Source organism: Eupeodes corollae, chromosome 2 (genome assembly GCF_945859685.1).
Source record: "Eupeodes corollae chromosome 2, idEupCoro1.1, whole genome shotgun sequence".
Classification (NCBI taxonomy): Eukaryota; Metazoa; Arthropoda; class Insecta; order Diptera; family Syrphidae; genus Eupeodes; species Eupeodes corollae.
Genome location: NC_079148.1, coordinates 1,483,770 through 1,509,756, shown reverse-complemented (window position 1 = coordinate 1,509,756; position 25,987 = coordinate 1,483,770). Strand labels below are relative to the sequence as shown.

Below are 25,987 nucleotides of genomic sequence, written 5' to 3'. Positions count from 1 at the left end.
CCTATTCAAGTGGCGCAAAAACATTGCTTTAATTTAGACGGAAGTTAACATAAAGTTGAAAAAAATATAACGGCTTATTTCCAGGACTTGCAATTTGTCATAGGAAAGAAGAAAAGAGTTGCAAAAAGATAACGGGCAAATTACAATTATTTTATCATTCCGCTTTTGAGTTATAAGCAAAGTAAAAAGAGTGTCCTATTCAAGTGGCAATGAGTGTACGTTATCAAGAGAATAATGATAATATTTATTAAATTACTTACTTTTAAAGTTTCTCTATCAAAAAAATGAGCTATGTATACACCGTCTGTGCATATGTCCTTTGCCACTATACAAAAGGATTTACTTCTTCTTCTTCTTCACCAACTGCATAACAATTCTATGAAGATTCTTGTTTGTCCTCATAGAGAAAAGGCTTGCATAATGTGCCACAACCACAACTCTTCTTCCTCTCCCAGAGCTATTAACTCCCATTCAGAATCCCATGACATGAAAACATTATTGCGTTCTACAAAATGTGTGAATTGATATCCATTTTATTGACATAAATTTATTCTATTTATTATTTTGTGTGACACAACTTTAGACATACAATCAGACATACACTTTTTGACTACATATGTTCATAAATATAATTAATAAAATTTACCTTAAGATAAATCTACTATCTGTAACAAGCCTTTTTAAAGATGTTTTTGTTTTTGAGTTTATTTGTTTTTTTATTTCATTTTGTTTGTTTTTACATTTAAAGAAATGCTTTCCCTGTTGTAATTTAAATTATTACTTATCTATTGTTTCTTTTGTTTATTATTATTTAATTATTTAATTTATGAGTGATGCGTGACAGGAACAAAGAAAACAATTTTAAAACTATTACAACAAAACAGCATCTCACTTACCATAGCTATTTATATATGTATATATATATTTTTTTAAATAAAGAATTCACACAACTGGCAGATAAATAAGAAAGTAGAAGAAAGAATTAAAAAAAAAAAACAAAATTAAACTACTTAAAGTTATCAAGCCCCAAGGGAAGGACTTGCAATAAATTAAGGATAAGTATTTTCTTTTTTAATGAAAATATTTTAGTACAACGAAATGTCATATTTTCATTTACAGCCAATTTACTTATTTTTATCGGTTTCATCGGCAGGGATGGTACTCGTGGTGGTGTTGGTGGAGGTGTTGATGGCGGCAGCGGTGGCCGCGACGATGGGTGAGGCAGCAGAGAGAGTTTCAACTTCCTTCTTAACAGGACTAAGTCCTTCGTTCTTGATAGCATGCTCGTCCTGTAAATATAGAGACAGAGAAAGAGAAAAAAACGTTTGATGTTTCATGATTCAAAAAAATAAAAGAAGATTTTTGCTGATGGTAAATATGTACCGTGATTTTCTTTTCCAACTTCATTGATTTTCCCACACTGAGTAGACGGTAGTTCTCCTTTGCTCGTTCCCTTAGTTTCTGTGGCACAATCATCAGAACTGTTGTCATATTTCCCAGGAAGAGTATGCTGAACAGGACACACATAACCGGAACCTATATCGACGTCGCGTCGAGGAAGATAGAGTTAAAAGTTGGAGGTAGAACGAGGACAAAAGTGAAATTCAAACAATGCATAGCCAAAGCAAGCTAGCCTCATATTGACTCAAGACTTGTATATTCGTTTACCTGCCAAGTTGCATCCGGATGGAATGATAACTGATAGAGCTTCCATGCGTTGTAGGCCTGGTATATGTATCCAATGACGAGGAACGGAATAAGAAAGCTCAAACCACGCCACATCCATGAGTGGAAGCCCTCGATTGTGATGTCCATGTTATGCCGTTCGCCTAGAGCCTTTAAGCGATACAGCAACCCCTTCTGATAGCCAAATTGTAAATATTGAACCATGCCTATATAGTGGGGGGAGTGAGTTTTAAGTTTTCAAATCATGTACAAACTTAAGCTGCAATCAACCGCACACACAACACACGGCCATACAGCTTCAACTTTACTCACTTATATACGCATTGAAATAGAGGAACTGCGTCCGGAACAATTGCCAGGGCTCGCTCTGTGGCCAGACCAGCAGCACTCCGGCAGCCACTGTTGAAATGAAATGATGTGCTCGCCACCAGCCCTTAATCCGTGATCCATTCACTTTCAGAATCGACTCACGTATTGTGAGTGTGCAATAATACCAAACCAGCAGGAAGATAAATGCTAATTCCAGGGCCCTTTGTGCGAAGAGATATTAAGTGGAATTTAATCAAGGTGCACCACCTACAAACTCCTTCTCGTGCGCTTGTGCTTTATTTACACCGCACCGCACCCCCTCTCATCTTATCACACAACACAAAACACAAAACACAACTCACCTGTAGTTGAATATTAAATTAAGAAACGCCATTATCAGTCCTATTACGTTGAGTATTAATTTAAACTTTTCATAGTCGTCTTTGTAGCGAACTTTATCGTTTCTGTTCAGTATTGATACGTTTACATCGCCCAGGATAATCTGTGAAGGAAAAGGAAAAAGGAAAAAGGAAAAAGGAAAAGAAAAATAAGTAAAGTGAGTGCTTGTTGGTTAAGAGATAAGGAAAACTATTTTCTTGGGTTCTTTTTTCCTTTCTTTGGTTTTTTGTATTTTTTTGTGTTCATCATCAAGAAGGACGAAGGTTGGAAGAAGACACCCCTGGGATGAATGGGATGAAGATGATGAAGACGATGCCAAAGAAGAACTTCTTACTTTTAAATAGAATCCGGACTTTCTTGGTAGGGACTGCTCGATTTCATGGAGTTGGGCTTTCCGCTTGAGGGTGTTCTTGTTCAGTTCGGCGACTTTCTCCTTCTCCTCTTCGCTTTGTGCTGTTTTGCATCTGCAAAAAGGATATAGTTTAACACTTTTAGAATGAATTTAACTTAAAGTACGAGACTATAATGGAATTGAAGAAAAGTACCTATACACGAGAACACAACGAATACAAAACTTTAGCGTCAACCGTCACCCGTTACCCGTTATCCAACCCCTGGCCCTGCCTGGTGACAGCAACGACGACGACCTAGTGGGAGGTGGATGGGTTCGAACGATGATGCTAGTAGTGTAGGTTGTATTGTAATAGAGTTCAGTAGTATAATTACCGTTAGGCGACAGATAATTGGAGGGTAACTAAGCGCTTTACTGTTTCCGGTTTTAAATTGCAATCTATATCCGGCAAGAGGAATTTTTGGCAAAATATGGATCGAGGCGGCTGAGAGTATAAAGGGTGCATGTAGATGTAGGGGAAGGAATTTAATATTTAGTCTAACGGTTTAATTGGATTTTTGATTTTCCTACGTCTATTCATTTTTTGAAAGTTTCTGTTAAGAAGTTAAAAATGTGCGGGTGTTTCAAGGCAGATTGCTGAAAGGCAAGACGACCCAGGAAATGATAAAAGTCCTTCAAGAAATAAATAAGCCGGTTAACGGTATAACGATGATAATGGCTAGAGAAAGAGGCGCAAGTTCTAGGGACACATAAAGTAAATTTTTAAACTATCTTACTTTGCATAAGTTGAAGTCTAATAAATAAAGAATTATATTATGATGATTACCTCGATAGCTGATAGCATGGATCGAAAATGTTTGGGGTTACTCTGCAGGGAACCAATTAGTTATGGATGTAACCTGTATCTTTTTTTTGTTGAAAATGTGGACCTGATATGGAGCAGTTTAATGAAACTTGGTCTTAAACCTTCTTAATTTAGTTAATTTTGGTTAACCTTAAATATCTCACGAACCAATGATGCTAGACTTGAATTAATTTTTTTATTATATATTTTAACGTGATACCAAACAAGTATATTTTTGGGAAAAAATCCAATTAACTTTTTTTTATAAATCAAAAAAACTGGAAAAAAAATGTATTACCTACCTTGAAAATTTTAAGACTAAAATATGATTTCATCTCCAAAAAATGTTTTGCAACGAAGAATAATGTTTTGACATCTGATAAAATTTTGAAAAAAATCTAATTGACAGTTTTTTTTTATAAAAAATAAAAAATTACTCAAAGTTGAAAAACACTAAATTTCGACTCAAATATCTTTTTAAAAACTTGAGATTATGGCTTCAAACTTATTTTATCTTATAAGAAATATTGTTTTCAACATTCTGAAAAATGTTAAGAAAAATCGAATTGACTTTTTTTTTACAAAAATTAAAGCCTACAAAAAAATTTATAATTGTTGGTAAAAAAATTGAATTCGACTGAAATATCGTTTCAAAAACTTGAGATTATGGCTTTAAACTACATTTATCTTTAATATTGTTGTCAACATTCAAGAAAATTTTGAGAAAAATCTTAAAAAATTAAACACTTTAAAGAAAATTTAACAAAAGTTGGTAAACATTGAATTTCGACTCAAATTCAAAATCTTTAAGCACAGATTCGCCATATTTCGAGTATATATAATAAATAATGTTTGGTGCCAATTTAAGATTTGGGGGTTATGTTTTGGGGATTTTTTTCTTTAGGGCTAGGGTACTTAACCCTCTTAAGTTTCCTATATCTTCAAGAGAAGATGACTATCTTAAAAAGTAGTTGTCCTCGCGTTATCCACATTCAAACGCTTTCGAAAACGAATACCACTAAAACCACTTCGGAAGAGAAAGATAATGTCCACAGAATTGTATATTTTCACTAGATCCATTTCAATAGAGAGCATCTACTCATAAAGAACTTCCGACGCTCTACAGACCATATTTTAACACCTCGACTCCAAAAAGTTATCGTGAGAAAAGTTAAAGGGCTTTAAGCATGAAATAATTTATTTGTTTTAATGAAAATATTTTTAACGTTGAAGGAGTTTAAATCGATGAAAACGAATCATTCTAAGGGTCAAAATTAACCATGACCTCTCTTTTGTAATGATTTGATTGAAAGTCTTACTCCAAACTGCCATATATAACGGAAGTTTTGGGAACAAATGTTAAAACGGTTATGCTATATAAAAGTGGTAGAGAGTCTGGTAAATTTTTTAACAAATACTCTTTTCAATGGAGATAGATGAATTCTTCTACAAGACAAACAAAGCCAAAAGACAACAAAAAGCTTAAGATTGGCTCTTGGGAAGTCCATATTTTAATCCCCAAAAGCCCTATTCTGCTATTCATGTGGATCGTATATTCGTAAACCAATTTGACATCCAAATAAACAGCTGTTCATGTAAAAATCTTGGGAATGTTGGATAAACTGTTTTGATTCATACAAAAATAAAGTTTAATCAATCCATCTAACAGAATAATTTGTGTAATTTTTGGAAATGGGCAGTATTGAATTTTTTGTTCCAATTGTTAGCAGAGAAATAAGAGAATCCTCAAACAAAGAGCTTCGGAGAAATGTTAAAAAATGTCTTCCTTCGTCTAAAAATGTTAATATTCTTTTATTTATAAAACAAATGTAATAAATTTAGCAATAAATTATTTTTTCACTTACATTTTGCTTACAAAAATTAAAAAACAAATGAAAAATCCGGTGCATTTTATATGCGGATCTGAATTGTATAGAATGAAAAGAAGAATACCGCGCAATATTACCGACTTTACCGACATACACAGATTAACTTCGAATTAATAGCAGAATAATGATTAGTGAAAATTCAAGTAAAATTCCCCCCGATGAATAGCAGAATAGACCTGTAAGTTTATTTTTTGTGGTCAGAATTTGAGTGTCTCGAAGATTTCCTATAGGAATTTTTAAACTCTTTAGATAGAGTTAACGAAAGCGGTGTCAAAAATATCAACAGAAACAGAGAGCGTGCACTATAGTTTGATGGCCACATCTTTTAAGGGCTTTCGTTAAACCAAAGGTCAGTCATTTCGAGTAAAACAATTTTCTTATTTGAAATTATATTATGACTTATGGCACGACTACGAATATACATCAAACCATGCGTTAAACTGGTAGTTCTAATTTGTTGGTTACTGTATGACCTAATATTGATAATCCAATTTGTCGACCTCGAGTGCTGAATGCAAGATGTCCAAAAATTATGTGTTTTGAAAAGTATTGGGTATAGATACGGAATTGAGCTTAAAATGAAGAAAATATAATTAGCTTGAAATTGTAGAGTGTGTTTATGGGGAAGAAACTATCCCATCAGGGTAAAAATCGGCAACTCCAGACAAAAAGCTAAAGTTTTTGGCGGTTTTGTCGATTTTTTCCCATGTTGCAATAACAGATTTCGAGGCTGAAAATCGGATTATTTATATGAACAACGTTTTAAACACCTAGAAAAAAAATTGGATTTACCGGATAGAAAATGACTCCTTGACTTAAAAATAGTGTTTTCAACTTTTTTGTTTTTGATTTTAAGACTTAAAATTATTTTTTTCTTAAACTATGGATTAAAACAACATTTTTACTAGCTTATATGGTTTTCTGGTTTTGAGAAAATATATATCATAATATGGCAGTTGATTTCCCAACTTTGAAAAATGCCAACTGACTTTTCAGAATATTTCGAGATATTTGATAATAATATTAATTTCTTTTATGGTTTAAGTTTTGGAACTACTTTTAAGGTCATTTTATAAGACAACGCCGTTCGAGAAAAATTTTAAAACGTTGAAAATCCATAAAATTAAAATGTTTCGAACGGCACTTTATCAACGCGTCAATGAAATGTCAATAGATGTTTGAAAATGATTCAATTAGTGCTTGAAAGATCAATAAGATTCAAGGACAAACAAAGGTCTAATCGAAGAATCTCTCATCTCTTCAGACTTGAAACACATCGATTTTTGAAAGGTCATGCGAACAACAAACGACTGTTTTAGGAAATAAGGACCTTGAAACTTTAGTTGTTGGAATACCTTAATTGAGAGAATACTATGATTTGTATTCATTCAAGCTCTCTCCACTTCCTCAGAATACTTCTGATATCATGTTTGTTTTATTATTTGTATTGTGTCGTGAGGTTGCCATTAATTTTGCAGGCACATCGTCTGAAAAAAAAAACAATAACAACAACAAAAAAGAAGGAAAAAGCATTTAAAGGACAGGAGCTGGAGCAGAAACAGGAGCAGGAGCACGATGCGAATTAAACAAGATAAACGAAACAAAAATCACGAACGTTGTATAACATGTGGAAATGTTAAATCTGTGGACATGAACCAATCTGTGCGAGGACATTAAACAGGATAAGACCAGTGCTGGACTTTGTTGAGGAGTAAATATGTACCTTTGCAGTTTTGGAAAGCTATTTTTATAATGTAGGTGGGTAGAAAAGGTATTTCAAAAATGTCAGCTAAAATATTACAAATTGTAGGTTTTCAAGGTTGATAAGGGTTTTTCAAAAAAAAATAACTAAAATCCTTTAAGCTTAAGGTCTACTTTAAACAAGTTCTATTGAAATTCGAATTGAAGAAGAATTAAAATTCTTTTAACTTTCAAAAACTAGTCTTTTTTGAGGGTTTGGAGTTCTTGAAATCCAGCACTGAGTTAAAGCAGTATAAATTATAGTGTTTGAGTTAATGGGGTAATGAAACCTTTAAACAACAATCACTATACAAGTATGTACGGTACGTACGTATAAAATTTACTATAGTTTGGATATTCAAACCGGAAGTGTGTTGTATTTCTGTGATGGTTCATAAACTTAAACCATAAACTATCCCACTCAAAAGCTATTAGGATATACTCTATTCCTATAAAATTCCAGCTTATTTGAATTTTGTTATTTTGAAGTAAAGTAGCTTCATAAACTATGACATGCCACTATAACATTCCTGGATGATGGCTTGACTACGAGTATATGGATATTGTTTTGGTGTTGTGTTGGGGGGGTTGTTTTTTTATTTGACCAAGGGTTTCCCACAACAAATAAATTTGTTTGGAGCTTTGAAAACACTTTGACTACTGAAGAAGTCATAAGGTTTTAAGTTGTTTAATCTAAAGATAAGAACTTATGGGACAGTTTAGGTTAAATAAAATGGATAATTTATCAGGCAGCTAAATAAGCTCGTACTTGTATGGGATAGAAGCAGCAGGGCGGTATTGATGTAATTTGAATCTAACTTTATTACATACAAATTGATAATACAGTGTATGGGCTTGATGGCCTTTTTAAGTATGACTTAAGTTTAAAATTCGAAAGTAAGACTTTTGTTCTTTCCGCAACAAGATACCATTAAAATGGAGCGGAGTTGAAAGAATGGTTTTAGTTTGAGTAACGTGTTAAGAAGAAAAATCATAAAATTGATCTTGGGCAAGGAACACACAATTTATTTTATGGATTTTAAATTATTTTATAACTTTTAAATTATTTTATAATTGAAATGAATTTTGAAAGGAAATATGGAATTTTATTTTGAAAATTGTAAGTAATAAGGTGATGGATGAAAAAGATACTCATCAGAAATCCCTCTACATTCTTCCAGAGTTTTGAGATGTATTAATTGAAGGCGGTTCGGATATGGTCGAAAAGAATAAGAGGATTATGCTTAAGTAGACCTCGAAGGGGTATTTTAAAGAAAACGTCGTTAAACGTCTCAGTTTTTACAATGATTTGAGAATTGTTTATGAGGTGGAGTCGGATAAATGTAAATAATCTAAATTGATCTTCGAAAAGTCTTTACAAGCTTTTGTGAATTAGGAATTAGGTGACATTTGGTTATGTTTAGATCTCACTAATTATTTTTAAAAAATAAGACTTGGAAACTATGGAGGTATAGTTAAATATGTAAGGAATCATACATAGACGTAATGGTCGGTTTTAAGAAACTTGATGCATTTTTTGACATCAAAATGTGCGGTTAAGTTATTTCCAACTTTTACTGGGCTGCCGAAATTAGACACGGCTCCATGCAGTTCCTTTCTATAGAAACTTTTATATGAGGCCTTAAAATCGATGAAAAGATTGTTGGTGTCGATTTGATGTTCATGGATTGGATGTGAATATTTTTTCCACTGTGGACTTTTCTGGTCTTAAGCCACATTGATAACGACTTATCATGTTGTTGACTATGCAGGACTTCGACTTTCTTATATTATGGCAGAGAAGATTTTGCATGCGATGTTTAGGAGACTGATTCCTTTATGTATGTTTAGATGGTCCTCCTTTTTCGGGGATCAAACTGACTTCCATGTAGATATAGGGAAGCTACATATATTGATTGTCTATAATCTGGAAAGAAGAAGAGCTTACTTGCACTTCCACGTGGTGGCCTCTGGGCACATGTAAGAGAAATCAGTGCAGCCCGATGATGAATGATACTGTTGCAATTCATAGTTATTGAAAAAGGCACCGCTTGAAACTGCACTGAGTAAATTCTCTACTTGTGAGCAAACGCAAAAAGCTATGGTTGGCTTCCTTCCAAGATTAAATCTTGAAAGATGGTCAACAAGGGACTGTTTTCCAGCCTCTAGGTTAGAAGTTGACCTACTGATATAAAATATAAAAAGCCATAGAAATGTATACAAATCGAATGGCTATTGTCATCGGTATTTCATATAAGATTTAAATAAGTCTGAAGTGGAAGTAAAAATCATTTTTAGGAATGATGTAATTGTAGATAAAGCTCGGTGGATTACGTCCCACATGAAGCCGGGCGACCACTTCTAGGGTTATCTTTTATTAACACACCACTGAAGACGTGGCACCACGGGATATGTTGTAGCCCCCTGGTTAATTCCAGGAACATACATGGGATGGCCTCCTTGTGAGAGTATCGTGGTCGCTGTAGTTTATCCTATAAGCATAGGGTATTGGTTTTTCATTGTTACCCAGAAAAATCAATATATAGATGAGCAAAGCCAAGACCAAACTTTTAAACATAGTTGCATTTGTTATGTCTTGGTAGCTTAGAAAGAGGAATTCAATCGAAGCATTCCGCCAAATAAAAGGGTTAACCTTTGCGTAAATCCTTTTGGTTATTTTCAAAAATTAAGCGAACAAATAATGATCTAGGCAGCAAGTGTAAGAACTTGCCACCACATTAAGGCTTACTGTCAGATGTTGGCCTTGTAAGTAATTATCTTGAGCTGTTCCCTTTTTCAGTATCCTGCCTGAATTCGGTTCGTCGTCTTCGTTATACAGTCTGCAGCAGTAGTCCTATCATATCCTGAGTAGTGACATCGGTTCTGCTATGATGTTTCCACTCTCGTCTTTGCAGCTTTCGTTTCGAGATTTATTTACTTGTGAACTTATATCGTAATTTGTGAGAGTAAAAAGGAGAGCACCCAAGTGGCTACCTTGTGGTACACCGGTAGCAAGCAAATGAAAGGAAAGAACACAACTTAATTAAACATTGTAGACGCTGTTGTCTAAGTAAGATGGAAATCTATTTCAACAAAACTAATTCGAAGCCAAGAGCAGATAGCTTAGAGTATAAGCCTATGGTGATGCTAAAATCAGTTAAGATAACGTTAACTTCGTTTTCTTTTTTTTTTGGACTGAGACCTAGGGGAAAAAATACTTGAAAGCGATGAAAACCTAAATTTAATACTATTTTTGGGACTTTTTATCAAAACTGGAAGGTTTTTTAAGCGTGCAGAAATTCCCCCTTAGAAGGGAACATAGGAAATATATCAGGGAGACCATCATGTCCAAGTAAAAATTCATCATTAAGTTGGTTTTATTTATATTTTATCAAATTTGGGCCAATTGTTTGAGGAGTTAATGGAACAAGAGAGATATTAGTCAGATTTTCGAAATATGGAGAGTCTGGAATAAAAATATAGTTTGAAAAATATATTGGATGACATTTACAGTTAAATTATAGCGAATAAGATTCGGAATTATAATCTTATTTTCATTTAAACATGTTGACCAACTGATACAATGACTTTAAAAAGTTTAAAAGCAGCAAAGAAATAGAAATATTATTTCTGTCCTTTTATATTTTACTAGCGGACCCAGTGAACTTTGATTCGCACCAATCTTATGTACGTCTTTAGTGATTATTAAACACCGATAGGTTAAATTTCAATGGAATTGATGTCAGTTATTTTTGATTTGATTTCCGGTGCAATAATAAATAACGAATATGATTTGCCAAAATGCGAACCTCCTTATCGTACAAAAAAAGCAGAAAAGTTCCAGATAAATCACACTCCAAACATTAGCCATGAAATGTATTGATTGATATCGCAAAGGCCATTCCAATAAATTCGGTTTTAATTGGAATCGTAGATCAGAGAGAATTATCTGATTTCAAGGAATTTGAATTGGCCTTTGCCATCTGTCAAATTGCTCACAGGCTAAGGGCATGTAAAACGCAATCTGACGTGTTGTGGCAATATTTGCAACACAGAGCCATCTATTTGTATCTCCTAAATTTTTGTACACAAAATATACAAACTTCATCAAATCTAAGTATTTCAAAAAGAGTATCTTATTTCTTTATTTCCGAAACAATTGCACACAAAAATGTATTAAAAAATCGGCTTACTGTAGAGTTTTGGCAAAAAATGTTTTTCGTGAAAACCTTCTCCTGCCAATTACGTTGTTCCCAATTGATAAATTATCATACATTTTTCACATAATTTTTAAATACAGTGTTCGCCAAAATAAAATCAAAAGGTATGATGGTTATGATGTGCCATCTAAAGTTTATTTTTCACGGGTACTGCCTCTTGCGAGGAATTGACAAATACTCTAAGATTAATTCTTGTCATGAAAAGTGCATTCAAATTATCCGTTCGGATTCGGCTTAAAATTGAAGTTCCCTCCATCCCTGACAACAGCACTTTATTTATTTTGTTTATTTATAGAAATTACAACGTTGTATTGATTTATAATTTTAAAAACCTACAGAATCGGATCAAAAATAAAATAGAAATGATTTTTTGCCCCACTTAACGTATAGTAAATGCAATAGTGTTCCAGATCCCATTGTCTTGGATCTTCTGGCCCATATACCTTGAAAATACAAAATGAGGATACATTATTATTCCAAATGTAGTAAGGACTTTGAGTATTAAAAATGTAATACAAATATTTCAACCTAAAAAAAATCCACCAAAAATAAAAAGAACAAATTAAGTTGCTTGAGTTTTGGTCAAAACTGTAATAAGAAGTGGACCAAATACGGAACCTGTTAGATAACCATGTAACTTCGAGTGATAGGTCTTCTTTAATTTAATAAAAATTGTTTAAAAGTAATGTTTCCCTTTAGAATAATAAACACATTCTATAATAAAATAAAAAAAATTAAAACTACTACAGTACTAAAAATATAATATTTTTGGCTATTATCTAATAAAACGGGGTGTATTCAAATATGTTTCCCACATATCACCTTAATCGTCTTTTTAAAGAAGATTTATGTAACATGTTATTTTTTTATTACTACTTTAACTATTTTCAAGTATATTTACAAAACTTTGATGGAGTCCAGAAGTGTGTGTATATAAAATATTCAATATTCAAAGCATAATATCATGACTTTAACTAATCGAATTAGAAAAGAAAGAAGAAAAACCTGCGAAGATAAACATAGGAACTATTAATAATAAGAAGTAGGTTTAGTATATCCAAACATTATCCCAAAAGTCCTACGCAACAATACGTGATATGATTCCAAAAACCAACATCATCTTCATCGGATCTCGGCTCACTTGAAATGAAAAGGTAAAACAAATTCGTTCTCTCTCTCTCAATTTTCTTAGGCATTTAACATGCACTATCAATCTTTTAGTCAGCAAGGCAGCCAAGCCAGCATAAGCTAAAAAGGCTATTAGTAAATTAACTTTAAGCACACAAAAGCCTATTCAATATATTAAACGAAACATGGTCGATCTATTTATCATCATGCTTCTGTTCTAGCTCAACTTCCACTTCCAGGTTCAGCTCCACTGCTCCAGCCCCAGCCCCAACTCAAACTTAAGTCTGTTCGATTGTGCATAAATAAAAGTATAGAAAATCTTAGAAGTTTTATACATTAATTATTTTATTTGCAAATGTGGAAATTATATGAATTAGGTTTTATAGTTGACCCTGGGACGCTAGGACTTTGGATGTCTAATAAATGGAATGACGTTTGTCACACAGAGAATCGTGGAACTATTTAAGTTAATCTGCGTATCTACATCAAATTAAAATTAAATTAAATCGGTTGTCAAATGCACGCAAAACAATTGGAAAATTTAATAAAATTAACTAGTAATTTATTGCATAATCATAAATATTTAAATAAATGTCAAAAACATCAATTTTTTGTGTACACCTTTAACTTTTGAATATCAAGCTTCACTTGCAAACTAGAAATCAATCAATTTGAATTTGAAAACTATCATCGCCAATAGACATGAGTTTTATCTATAAAAAGAATATAGGGCAAATTTTGCATTCATAAACATGTGCAATAAATATTGCAAATATGAAAGAACTAGCTACGGAAATTCCATCTTATCATCGCTGTATTTGCAAATCGATGTACAGTCTAAGTCAATTAAACGACAACGCAGCATATTTATGTGTGTTACCTGTCAAAGCTTTTTCTGTTCTAATTCTGACAATTGCTTCGGTTATAACATTCATTGTACAGATGACACTTGACATTTAAATACTTTGCCGGACAAATTCCAATTTCCTGAACGAATTCTTCCAACTTTTCACTTTGTTGTTGTTAATACCAATATAATTGATTAAAACAGTAATCTTACGTTTTTCGTGTCATATGACAAACAGCTGATTTGACAATGACAGCTAAATGGAATAGATTTCGAAATTTTAGTACTTTTTTTACATAAGCACGGCATAACTATAATAGCTTTTTAGGGATTGTTTCATTAACCCTGATTTATACAACGTTACATAGTGCCTTCATATACGAATAAATAAGACTGTTAAGAAAGTTACAATATTGGCAAAGGTAATAGGGACATTTAGTTATTTTATGTTTGACTGTTTTTTCTTTTTGTTCGCTTAAGTAAGGCTAAAAAGTCATGAAAAGGTTATTTTATATTAACAGCGCTGTATAGAAGAAGGAGAGCTACAGAAGAGGAGTGAGAAACACCGACTTCTCAGAACGAAAAAGAGAGAACAAGAATAGCATGCTCTTGAAGATGTGCAGAGGTTCAGAAGCAGAGATTAAGTTCGAAAGTTCTCTGAATAGGTGAAACGAAATTCGTAAGCACATAAACCTCGAACTGAAGGCTAGAAAAACGAAACGAAAAACATCATAGTACAACTGCAGTCAATGCTGAGGATGTGGAACAACCACTTCAGCAAATTGTATAACGGCGACGACAAACCCAATTTCGGATTCCACGTATTATGATCCATTCAATATAGACGACCGCGACCGCCAATAATTCTAATAAAACCACTGGAGCAGATTGGTAAAATGTCGAGCTTTTAAGAGCAGCCGAAATGTTTCTAGCATCACTGTAAATTAAATTAAAAACTGGCAAACATTGACAAAATGTTTACAATTAATTTTAAATGATTAAATTGTAGATTTCTTACCTAAAAATTACCAAAAAATTAAATGTCCTTCCTATTATTTTGACCATAGCTGTATATACCTAGTATGATCAATTAAAAATTCATTATTGTGGTTCAATTTAATAGTTTCGTTATTTTGACCAACAATAATCCAACCTTCAGCACTTTGTTAATAAATTATCATAAAAAGATAGTTTATTATTACAAATTTTGTATTCAAAAGTTTCTAATAACGGATGCATAACTTTCCCTTCGGACTTCAGTCAATTATAAGTTATGCCCTATGCACATCTTTTAAGTATCCAACACAAAAACAACCATGAAACGATAACAACTTATGGATTTCTTAACAAGCTTACTCGAATATCATAAAAATTACCTAATGACCTTTAATATTTTGATAAATTTGCACTTAAACAAGTAATACAAAATAAATAAAAAGACAATTTATTAAGATAAAATTGTAGACGAAGACAGTTTTAATTATCTTTTTGCAAAATGTCTATGTATGTAGCTATAACCTTCATATAAAATAACGACGAGATACCGCAACACTATGAAGCTGGAGCACTTCAAAGTCATGGTCATGGTCATAAGACTATGTTATTGTGCAACGACTAAACCGACGACGGCGATGACAACGACGACGCACGTCGAATCACTTTCGTCTGAGTACTTTGGATAAAACATTTCGTGTCTGATAAGAATACAAGTCGTATAATATTTTGGTTTAATGCATATTTCAGAGTTCGTTTTCAGACAAAAAGCAGAACCTCGAAGCCAACTTTAACGACCAATGTTTTAACAAGAGTCAAGGTTGCTTATTTATTTTGCTATCGGGGAATTACATCAATAAAGAAGAGCATGTTCATAGAATGAAATGTGTCTAGAGAAGAGAACATAAAAAGACGATTCATTGTGAGGAGACACAATTATTATTCTTGTTGACCAAAAATGCTCTTTTACAAAATTACAGAGTTTAGGAGAATGAGCTGTCGTCATGAAACTTGAAACTCACAAAATATAACAATTACCCCGTTTAATGTTAGTGAAGTGGTTAGAGGTTAAGTTTAAATCGTAAAGTTAGTACTTAGTTGTCATTTCGTTTCATCTTTAGAAATTAAACTGATAATATGGAAGACAGCTTGAGTTTAAATTATTTTTCTTTAATTTAATAAAAATTCATAAAGTCGAATCTAATTTAGTCAATAATTCGATCTAGAATGGAGTTGGAAGTGATTTTCATATGCTTCCAAGTTAAAGTCGATATGAAATGTTTCGGAGCTTAGATTGTGAACCATAATAGGAGATTATTTACTCGTAAAGTCTAAAACTAAAATCAATTCAAAACAAATACTTTAAAAGTATATTTCACTTTTCTCAACGCTAAAGTCGATTCATTGTCGTGTTTATTTACACAACTTAATTACGGCTCAACTGTATGAAATGTGCTGTATCATCCGCTTTGTTTTAATCCGAGTAAGCTACAATTTTGTTTAATAACAATTGTTCGTATAATATGACGTGTAAGCTAGATTAGTTTTAATTTTTTAGTTCTGATCATGCGCTAGCGCCAACAGCGGGTGTGTTTGAAGGCCGAGAAGGGAATTGACATCAAGTTCAAAGCTCTCATCATCTTGTTTATAAATAATAATACAAAGAAAAAACAAAAACAAAATAAAAACAATAAACACAAGCTTTATTTTTTTTTTTACTTAATAGGCAGCTCAAAGTCTAGTTTTGCATATTCACAATTAAACCCTACAATTGACTCATATTTTAAATGCATAAAATGATAACTATGAATATTATGTAAATTGTTTCAACTGCACAGCGTCGTTGTTCATTTGTTTAATAGTTCTCGATTTAATTTTTAAATTCATAACTTGTTTTAATAAAAACAAACAAGTAAACATTACAAATTATAGGAAATTAAATGCAAGGTTTAAGCCATAACCTTTTCAACCAATACAGATTCTAAAAACCTTTTTTCTTCAATATTGTTATAACTGGTTGTAAATACTCGTTTTTATTACATTAAATTATGGTCGAGATATTTAAAGATACAAGGAGATATCACATAAAAAGATTATTAATCGTCGGTAAAATAGTTCTTTTAAGTTTTACCAACGCACTCCTAAGACAACAAAATTCGTAAATGCTAATACTCTTATCTAGTCTACAAAGTTCATTGTCCAATGTGAAGCAAATCAATTTCTTGTTAAAGTTCTAGTTCGTAAAAACCAACTGAACGAACGAGAAATACTTCAAATTGCATGTTCCTAAAATGTATAGTTTTTTTTTAATGTTAAGATAATCATTTGCAGACATCATTTACCATAAGTGCCAATTTTTTTAATTTTAAAAAGAAACTTTAGAGAGACACATAGTCAGACAAAATTTAGTTTAAAATCTCGAGTTTAATTTTTGTATCGCTTTTGAAAAATAAATATCAGGTTTTATTGTTGAAATATACTTTTATTATTGTTCTTAGATAAAAGATTATAGATAAAAAGATAAGATTTAAAACATTTTTTTTTTATTAAATCAGCAAAAATTCAAAATGATTCTAAGAATGATGTCAACGCATTTATTTTGTGGCTAATTATGTAAACAAAAATTGTTTGCCTATTACCAATTTTCATTTAAACAAGATCTCAATCAGGCAATCGAATTATACTTTTTCTAAGGTATGGCTTCAGTTCTAATCCGATTTCAAAATGAATCTATCACGTCAGGTTTTTGAGATACAACTTTTATAAATTAAAAAAAAAAAGAATGTATGCTTATTCTTATTAACAAAAGAACTCAAACTTTGTACTTACTATTACGTCTTAAGGTCAAGTTTTATAATTGTATTGATAAAAAAAAATATCAAAATAATGTTGAAAACGGGTTTTTCTGAATTTAAACACATATGTAGCTAAAATCGGAATTCAAATTCGGAGCCATAACCAATAATACATTTCAAGTCGAATTATCATCTCATAACTAATAAGAACTTACAAAAACTGAGTGAGATACTAAAATGACTTTATGGATCTGAAAGATAGATTTGTACTTTCAAAAAATCCGAAGCTAAACTACATTTTACTTAACCAATACATTTTGGCAGACGGCTCTAATGCTATTGTAAATTATTATGTATCGTTTTTAATGAATAATCTATCTATCTACTTTCAAAAATCATCATTCAATATTTTGTTAAGACCCTTACCTTAAGTTTTATACTAGCTTAAAAGAAATCGTGTTATGTATTTTTGTTTACATTTTCTGATAAATACATTTCAAAATCGTGGCCTAACAAACAATTTATAAGGTAATATTACAATTCAGAGCAACAAAAGCTTTTGAGTATTATTTTGTTTGTGTTGCAGCACGTCTGTTACAATTTTTTCAGAATATTGGAAACAATATAAAAAATTAATTTAAAGAAAATAATTCTTAAAAAATCACAGAAGTACTTGGGAAAGTTTCAAATTGGAAAAAGTAATAGAAACGAATTGGAAATGCTGTTTTAAGATCGCTTCTTCGCACCAATGAATTGATGAACTTGTGTAGTACCATTTATTTGTATTTTTGATTATATGGCGTCTTTGTTTTTGTTGCTTTGGATCTTTCTTTTAGGTCTACCCCATAGAGGTTACAGTATGTTAAAAACATTGAAGTTTGTTTCGGGTTCTGCGTGAACTTCATATAATTGCCATTTCCCCTTTCGATTGAAAGGCATTATTATTCTTCTATTTATTCTTTAATCAAACAAAATTGGTTCTAACTCAGATGATTAAAAAATAAAGCTCAAAATTAAAGTGCCTCCAACAAAAATCTTAAGGCGCCAGTTATAGCTATCATTGGTTTTCATCATTGAAAAAAAAGCATTGGAATTGGAATGGTCGTTTATAGCTATTACTAAAAATGTTTGTCATTAAAAAAAAAAATTTCATGATTGAAAGTCAAGGGACGGTTATGAGTAAAATCCCTCAGCAAAATTTTGAACTTCCCATAGGAAGTTATTGTAATGGGTCCGATTTGTCAAATTGAAAATTTTGACATTGCTCGACGTTTCAAGTTCCCTAGACTCGAAATAAAAGATTTTTAAAAAGGTGTCTGTGAAATTTGGAATAGTTCGGGTAGTAAAAATGAAATACAAAATTATCGTCCCATTGCAAGACTGTCCGTCATCCCTAAGTTATTTGTAAGGTCAAATCGTTTAATTGTAAGTCTATAATTATTTACAGTCAACATGATTTTATTCAAAATAAGTCTCCAAAATAAGTCCTTCGATAAATTGTGCCATAAAGCATTAACTTCCAAAATTAAATCCCAAGGCTTTAACAATAAATTTGTTAGTTGGGTTTCGTCGTACTTCTATAATAAATCATACAGCGTAGTGTTTAGGAATGAACGGTCATCATACTTTTATACCGACTCTGGCGTACCACAAGGTAACCACGTAGGACCTTTACTGTTTATTTTGTACGTTAACGACTTGCCTTCTATTATAAAACACTCATCTGTTTTAATTTACTGTTTACTCCTACAAGATAATCTTTATAATTTTCGCGAATGGAGTTTTATAAATAAGCTTTTACTAAACATAGATAAATGCAAATGAATGTGTTTTACACGAGGGTTTTGACTTTCAATTATCAATTAGACTCTTCTTATTTGACTGAACTCTCTACTTTCTTTGACTCAAAATTAACTTTTACAAATCATTATGACTATATTATTAAAAAAGCAAATAAGACACTCGGAATTATAAATCGCTTTTCACATGATTTTTGCGACCCTTATATTCTTAAACTTCTTTATATATCATTTGTAAGACCAATATTGGAATATGGCTGCATAATATGGGCTTCATTTTATTCAGTCCATGTACACAGAATAGAAGGAGTACAAAGAAGATTCATGCGCTTCTGCCTCCGTTTCTTCCCATGGTCCAATAGGCTCGAAATTTCACCATACAATCATAGGCTCAAGCTCATAGATCTTTCATCGCTTTCTAAACACAGATAGTAAAAAAGCTGTGCTTTATTATAAAATTAATCAATGGGTCATATCACCATCAATTTTGGAACAATTAAACTTTTTTTATAGCCGTTCAAGTAATAGAAGACAAGTTCCTTTACGTCCTATATCAAGCAAATCGAACTAGGGTAAAAACAGTCTCCTCAACCAATTCATTTCAGTTTACAAGTATTACTTTTTGGTATATGCCGTAAGCGATGTAAATCTATAAATCTAAGAATAAATTTTATATTAGTCTTAAGTTCTACCGTTAGTTTGTTTAACGAATTCAATAAATAAATAAATGTAATTGTATATTATATATTGTAACGTGATACCAAACAAGTATATTTTTGAAAAAAAAAAACTCGAATAACGATTTCTTTTATAAGCCAATAAAACTGAAAAAAAAAAATATTTTTCAGCTCAGCGAAAATTTTACAAATAAAAATTGATTTCATATCCAAAACAATTTTGTGCAATGAAGAATAACGTTTTTGATACCAGGTAAAATTTTGAGTAAAATCAAATTGACAGGTTTTTTTATAAAAAATAGAAACCTAAACAAAAATAAGAAAAGTTGGTAAAAATTGATTTTCGACTTGAATATCTTCTCAACACTTTAGACTAATTTTATCTTGTACAAAATTTTGTTTTCGACGTTAAGTAATATTTTTGGGAAAAATCGAATTGATAGTTTTTAAAAAAAAAATAACAACCTAAAAAAAACATTACTAAAACTAAGTAAAATTTTACTTTCGACTCAAATATCTTTCAAAAATTAAAAATATTAGCATTAAGTTAATTTTATCTAACAGAAAATATTGTTTTCGTACATTTTTTTACAAAAAAAACTAACAGTCGGTTTTTTCATAAAAAAATAAAATCTACAAAAAACAGTACGCGAAATTGCTAAAAAGATTATATTGACTTCAAATTAATTTCATTCATATAATTTGTATTTGTTTATATTAGAAATAAAAACTTTTAAGAAATTCTCCTAAAATTGTAAAAATGGGTTTTCGAATAAAAATCTCGTTAACCAACATAGATTTTGAAATCAAACTATTTCATCATATGAAAAACATTGTTGGTAATTTTAAAATTTTGTAGAATAATTTAACTGATAACTTTTTTAACAAAACACGAAAACCTACAATCCTTTTAAGTAAGATAAACCGACCGACGGGATGGGAAGTTTTCAGTGTGGAACGCATCCCAGCCTCTTTTTTTATATTTTTGTGGGCTTGCGTTGTATTTTTTAAGGTCCGAGTACTCGAAAACTCGCAGATATGACATGTAAACTCCAGGCACACAAGTAGTGGCAACTTAGAGGTTTTCTAGGATATAATCAAGTTCTCTGAAGTCAATTATTTCAAAATTTAAGTTAAGTTCAGATATCCAAATAATCTTTTCAATTAAAGTCTAAGACCTTAATCAACTGACTTTGAAGGAAGTGTCAAACGTTTACTGGTACAATTACCCTATACACAATATTTATCTTAAAGATTAATAACCTGCAGCTTAATTTAAACAAAAAACTTGTTTCAGAATATTTCTTATTAAGCAACTCTTAGAGAAAATACAATAAAATTGGAATTAACTTTATTACTTTTCTATTTGATTTTGGTCAATAGGTAAATTCATTGGCTAAGTACGCATTTTAATTAAATGCTTATAAATTATTTGAAGAAGAGCGGGAAGAGTTGCAACCAAATACACAATGGTCAATGGTCAAATATAAATATGTAACGAGTCTAACCAAATGCACCGCACTGTTAAATCATCGTTAAGTGATTCACAAATTTATTTTAATATTCAACAGTTCCATCGCCACTACTGCCCCGCTGTTAAACAACCAACCAACGAAACAAATTAATAATGAAAAAAGAAAGTTTAATTTCATAACAACAACAACATCTTCCAAATTCCATCGCAACAAAATTAACTTAACGTTATCCAAGCGCCATCAGTCCAAAAATAAAATTATATAATTTATAGAAACCTTAATTCATTCACACAGGTGGTGGTGAGGTGGTGGTGGTGGTATATGCGTCGCACAATTGTTGTCCAACTTCTCCAAACAACAACAAAAAATACGATTTATCAAAATAGCGAAAGCAGCGATAAGTGATAACAATTCTATAGCAGCACCATAATCGGCGCGGCTGCACTGCTGTCAAAGGGTTCTTAGCTTTTAATTAGCCAATTTCCTTTCGATGCAATAATTCTTTAAAAATAAATTCAAAAACAAATAAAAAAACAAACGAACGTTTGTTTTCTGCGTTCCTAGATTAGACGTAGGTAATAATTCAGGTGTCCTAGGTGTGGTATTAGACTTTGGCCATTCGCTACCACCAACTAGTGGAATGTTTCCCAACCAAAAACAACAAACATAACACAATTTTGCAATTAGGTAGGAAGGCAGAAGGTACTTACTCTTTGAGCGAGGCCGAAATCTGGCCCATCCGATAGCGCTGGTGCTTGATCTCATTGAAGCATTTCTGCTGGTAGCTCTGAACTTGGTCCAGCAAGTCGATGTACTTGCGGTTGCACTCCTGGAAGGGGATAACTTTATTGAAATCACATTCGTCGGCAAACCTGGCTGTACCTGGCAACTCACCTCAAGTTCGCCATATTCGGCAGTGAGTTCCTCCCACTCCTGGACAAGCGTGTCAATGTTCATATTTGCTGATTCTGTTGGCCAGGTTTCCAATCAAATATCAACGCAACACACGAAACACACGAATTCGAAGGTCGTCTCTAGACTCGCTCCCGACCCTCTACACCGACGTTGTTATCTTCGTTGTCGTCGTCGTCGTATCAATTGCGACGTTGCGTCATATAAAAAGGTAATGAAGAGGTGTTTGATGATGATAGAAATGAAACTGGAAGAGAATTGCTTTTGTTTTTTGTGACGACGCAGCAATGAACTAGATTTAACTTTTAATTCCCCCAACAATTCAAAAATAAAACACACTTTTGTTCTTTCTTTAGTCTTTGGTCTTTGTAAACTTTTAACAAACAATCAATTTACCGTACGAACTCGAAGTCGCAGGAATTTGTTTTCGCTTCCGTGCGCTTTTTTGCTTTTGCGAGGCAACAATCGAAATCGAGAATCGCGATGACGTCTTATCATCGAGAGCCCACTGACTGAATGAACCGAACGAGCAGTGTCGTTTTATTGTTTAAACAATAAACTTGAACAAAATTATAGTTTTTTATCGCAAAATTATGTGTAACCGGCTAGCGGGGTAGCGTAGACGTAGAGCTAGAGAGATGTTGGAAGCGGCAGGAGGGGGTAACTTTATTATACGCTACGCGCACTTTGGAACACGGAACACCTGCCTGTTTGTCAAAAAATTTTGACGTTTGTTGTATGCTTGACGTTTGGCGGCTGTGTTGCGCAGAAGTGTGGTGAATAGAAAAACATCATACGACTTTGGCTTTGGGTGTGTTCACAGTGCGCAAAAGCAGTACCATGTTGGATATTAAAATGTTAATTTATTATTTTTGTTTGTTTGAGGTGAGGTGAAAATTAATACGAGTTGTAGATAGGTTAGGTACATTTATTATTTTAAAAACATGAATTTTGAAATAAATTATACTTGTTAAATTACTATTTATGGAACTGGTCACTGAAATTAAGTCTTTTTTTGCAGCTCACAAACCAAATACAAAATGCTTTTTTAAAGGTTATTTTTTGTAATAAATTCGAATCTCACCATTTTATTTGTTGTACTTGTCTACAGCCAGTTTCTTGAAATATGCCTCTTTAAAATTAAAAAGGCTAGGTTAAAATACAACATAGTTCATAACATAATAATAATTATTAAAGGATTGTTAAATGATTAAAACATTAAATTGTCGGAAAAGTTCATTATTTATGATGTATTTGACTTCATATAATCCAAGTATAAAGTTTTGAAAAACCTTAAACCTATGCTTATATATTTTTAAGTTTATTTTTGGTGCTGATTCTGAATACGAACTCTGATTTTAGATACGAATATTTTCTCAAATTGTTCGCCTATTTCGATATTTTTAGACGAGCGAAGTTTTTGTTTTGAATTCTTCTAATAAACTAATGAATATTTTTTGAAAAGAAAAGAAGATATTAAAAAATGTATGCGATATATTGAAGATTATTGAACAAAATTATTTTATCAAACCGAAGGTTCAAAAACATTTAAAAAAGTAAAGTAAAAGTTACAAAACCTTTTTTAATAGTTTTATAACTTTAGCATTATTTTCTGTTTTTTAAACTTATACTTATGTACCTATACTGTCAGATAAAAAATAAAACCTTAAAAAGAGGCTGGGATGCGACCCACACTGATAACTTCCCATTCCGTCTGTCGATTTGTCTTGCTTAAAAGTTTGTCTATATGTATTTTTTCCAAATTTGCGCACTATTTTTATGTAGATTTTATTTTTTATGAAAAAAATAGACATTTTTATATAAAAATTACTGAATATTGAAAACAATATTTTCTCTAAAATAAAATAAGTTTGAAGCCAATATTTTTAATTTTTGAAAAGCTATTTGAGCCGAAAGTAAATTTTTACCAAGTTTTAGTAGGTATTGTTTTTTTTAGAGTTTTATTTTTTGTAAAAAAAACTATCAATTCGAATTTTTTAAAAATTTACCCAATTGTTGAAAACAATATTTCTTATAAGATAAAATTAGTTTGAAGCCAATATTTAAAATTTTTGAAGAGATATTGGAGTCGAAAATCAATGTTTACCAACTTTTATACATTTTTTCCAGGTTTTTATTTTTTGTAAAAAAAACTGTCAATTCGACTTTTCTCAATATTTGTCCTAATTTGAAAACAATATTTCTTATAAGAAAAAATTAGTTAGAACCTATTATCTTAAAGTTTTTAAAAGATATTTGAGTCGAAAATCATTTTTTACGAACTTTTGTTAATTTTTTTTTAGGTTTTTAATTTTTTGTACAAAAACTGTCAAATCGATTTTTTTCAAACTTTAACTGAATGTTGACAACAAGATGTTTTGAAAGATAAAAGTAAATTAAAGCCAATATCTCAAAGTTTTGAAAATATATTTGAGTCGAAAATCAATTTTTACCAACTTTTATACATTTTTTTTAGGTTTTTATTTTTTGTAAAATTAGATTTTTCTCAAAATTTTATCAGATGTCAAAAACATTATTCTTCGTTGCACAAAATTGTTTTAGAGACGAAATCATATTTCAGTCGTAAAATTTTGGAGGTGACAAATTTTTTTTTCAGTTTTATTGATTTATAAAAAACCGTTATATTGATTTTTTCAAAAAATATACCTGTTTGGTATCACCTTACAATATATTATATAAAATTTAATTTAAGTCTCTAGCGTTTTTGGTTCGTAAGATATTTAAGGTTAACCAACATTTTCACCTTTTTTTAAAACTGCTCTGGTAAAAAAACCACCCACGCAATTTTCTTGAGAGCCCTTTCTGCATCTTTCTGCCTTATTATCTGTATAACAAAATTTATTTGAAGTCGATATCTCTTCTGGTTCTTGAGCTATGGACGACGAAAAAAACCTCGCGAACGTACGGACGTACGGACGTACAAACGTACGTACACACGCACGCACAGACATCTTTCTAAAAATCTTTTATTTCGACTCTAGGGACCTTGAAACGTCGAGAAATGTCAAAATTTTCAATTTGACAAATCGGACCCATTACAATAACTTCCTATGGAAGGAAATCTTTGTCTTCTAATTCTATAAAAATAGGTTTTGAAGTAAATTTTTAGTACTGACTGGTTTCAAAAACGAAATTTAATTTAACTAAATAATCTAGTTTAAAAAACACCCGCTTTCAACATTATTTTCATACAATTTAATGTATTATTCCAATAACTTAATGTAATAGAACTGTTGTTTTAGTATGATGGGCAATTCTTTCAGATTTCTTGTAAACATTTAAAATCTAACAACTTATGGAGATTTTTCGAATATTATAAATAATAATAAATTCTTCAACTGAATATTGAAAAATAGGATTATATGTATAGTTGGAAAACCGTCAGAGATCTTAGATTAAAAAAAGGTACTTTGTGTTGTTTTTATTTTAAAAAGTTAATTCTCCAAATCCTTAGGTGATACATTCATTTTGAAGAAGGATTTGAAATAAGTCCATCAAAAGCTATGGGAAAAGAGTAAATTTGTAAAAAAAAACCTCTTGTCGACAAGAGCTAAAATTAGATATGGTAACTTATTAAATTCCCATAGGAAGTTATTGTAATGGAACCGATTTGTCAAATTAAAAATTTTGACATTTCTTGACGTTTCAAGGTCGCTAGAGTCGAAATGAAAGATTTTTAGAAATATGTCTGTGCGTGCGTGTGTACGTACGTCGTCGCCGTCGGTACGTCCGTATTTCCGTACGTTCGTACATTTGCGACGTTTTTTCGTCTTCCATAGCTCAAGAACCAGAAGAGATGTCGATTTCAAATAAATTTTGTTGTACAGATAATAAGGCAAAAAGATGAAGAAAGAAAATTGCGTCTGTGTTTTTTTTTTTTTGCCAAAGCAGTTTTAAAAAA

The 25,987-nt window shown here is 31.5% G+C and overlaps 1 protein-coding gene across 1 annotated transcript; it reads right to left on the bottom strand.

Annotated features, from left to right (window-relative positions):
* Positions 1-503: 503 nt before the first annotated feature.
* LOC129945523 (transmembrane protein 120 homolog) lies at positions 504-22,769 on the bottom strand. Its single transcript, XM_056055310.1, has 8 exons — positions 22,048-22,769; positions 21,864-21,982; positions 2,729-2,858; positions 2,358-2,497; positions 1,999-2,216; positions 1,669-1,892; positions 1,384-1,536; positions 504-1,289 (listed from the first exon to the last, which is right to left on the bottom strand). The coding sequence occupies exons 1-8, from the start codon at positions 22,108-22,110 to the stop codon at positions 1,125-1,127; spliced, it is 1,212 nt and encodes a 403-aa protein (XP_055911285.1). The 5' UTR covers positions 22,111-22,769; the 3' UTR covers positions 504-1,124.
* Positions 22,770-25,987: the final 3,218 nt, after the last annotated feature.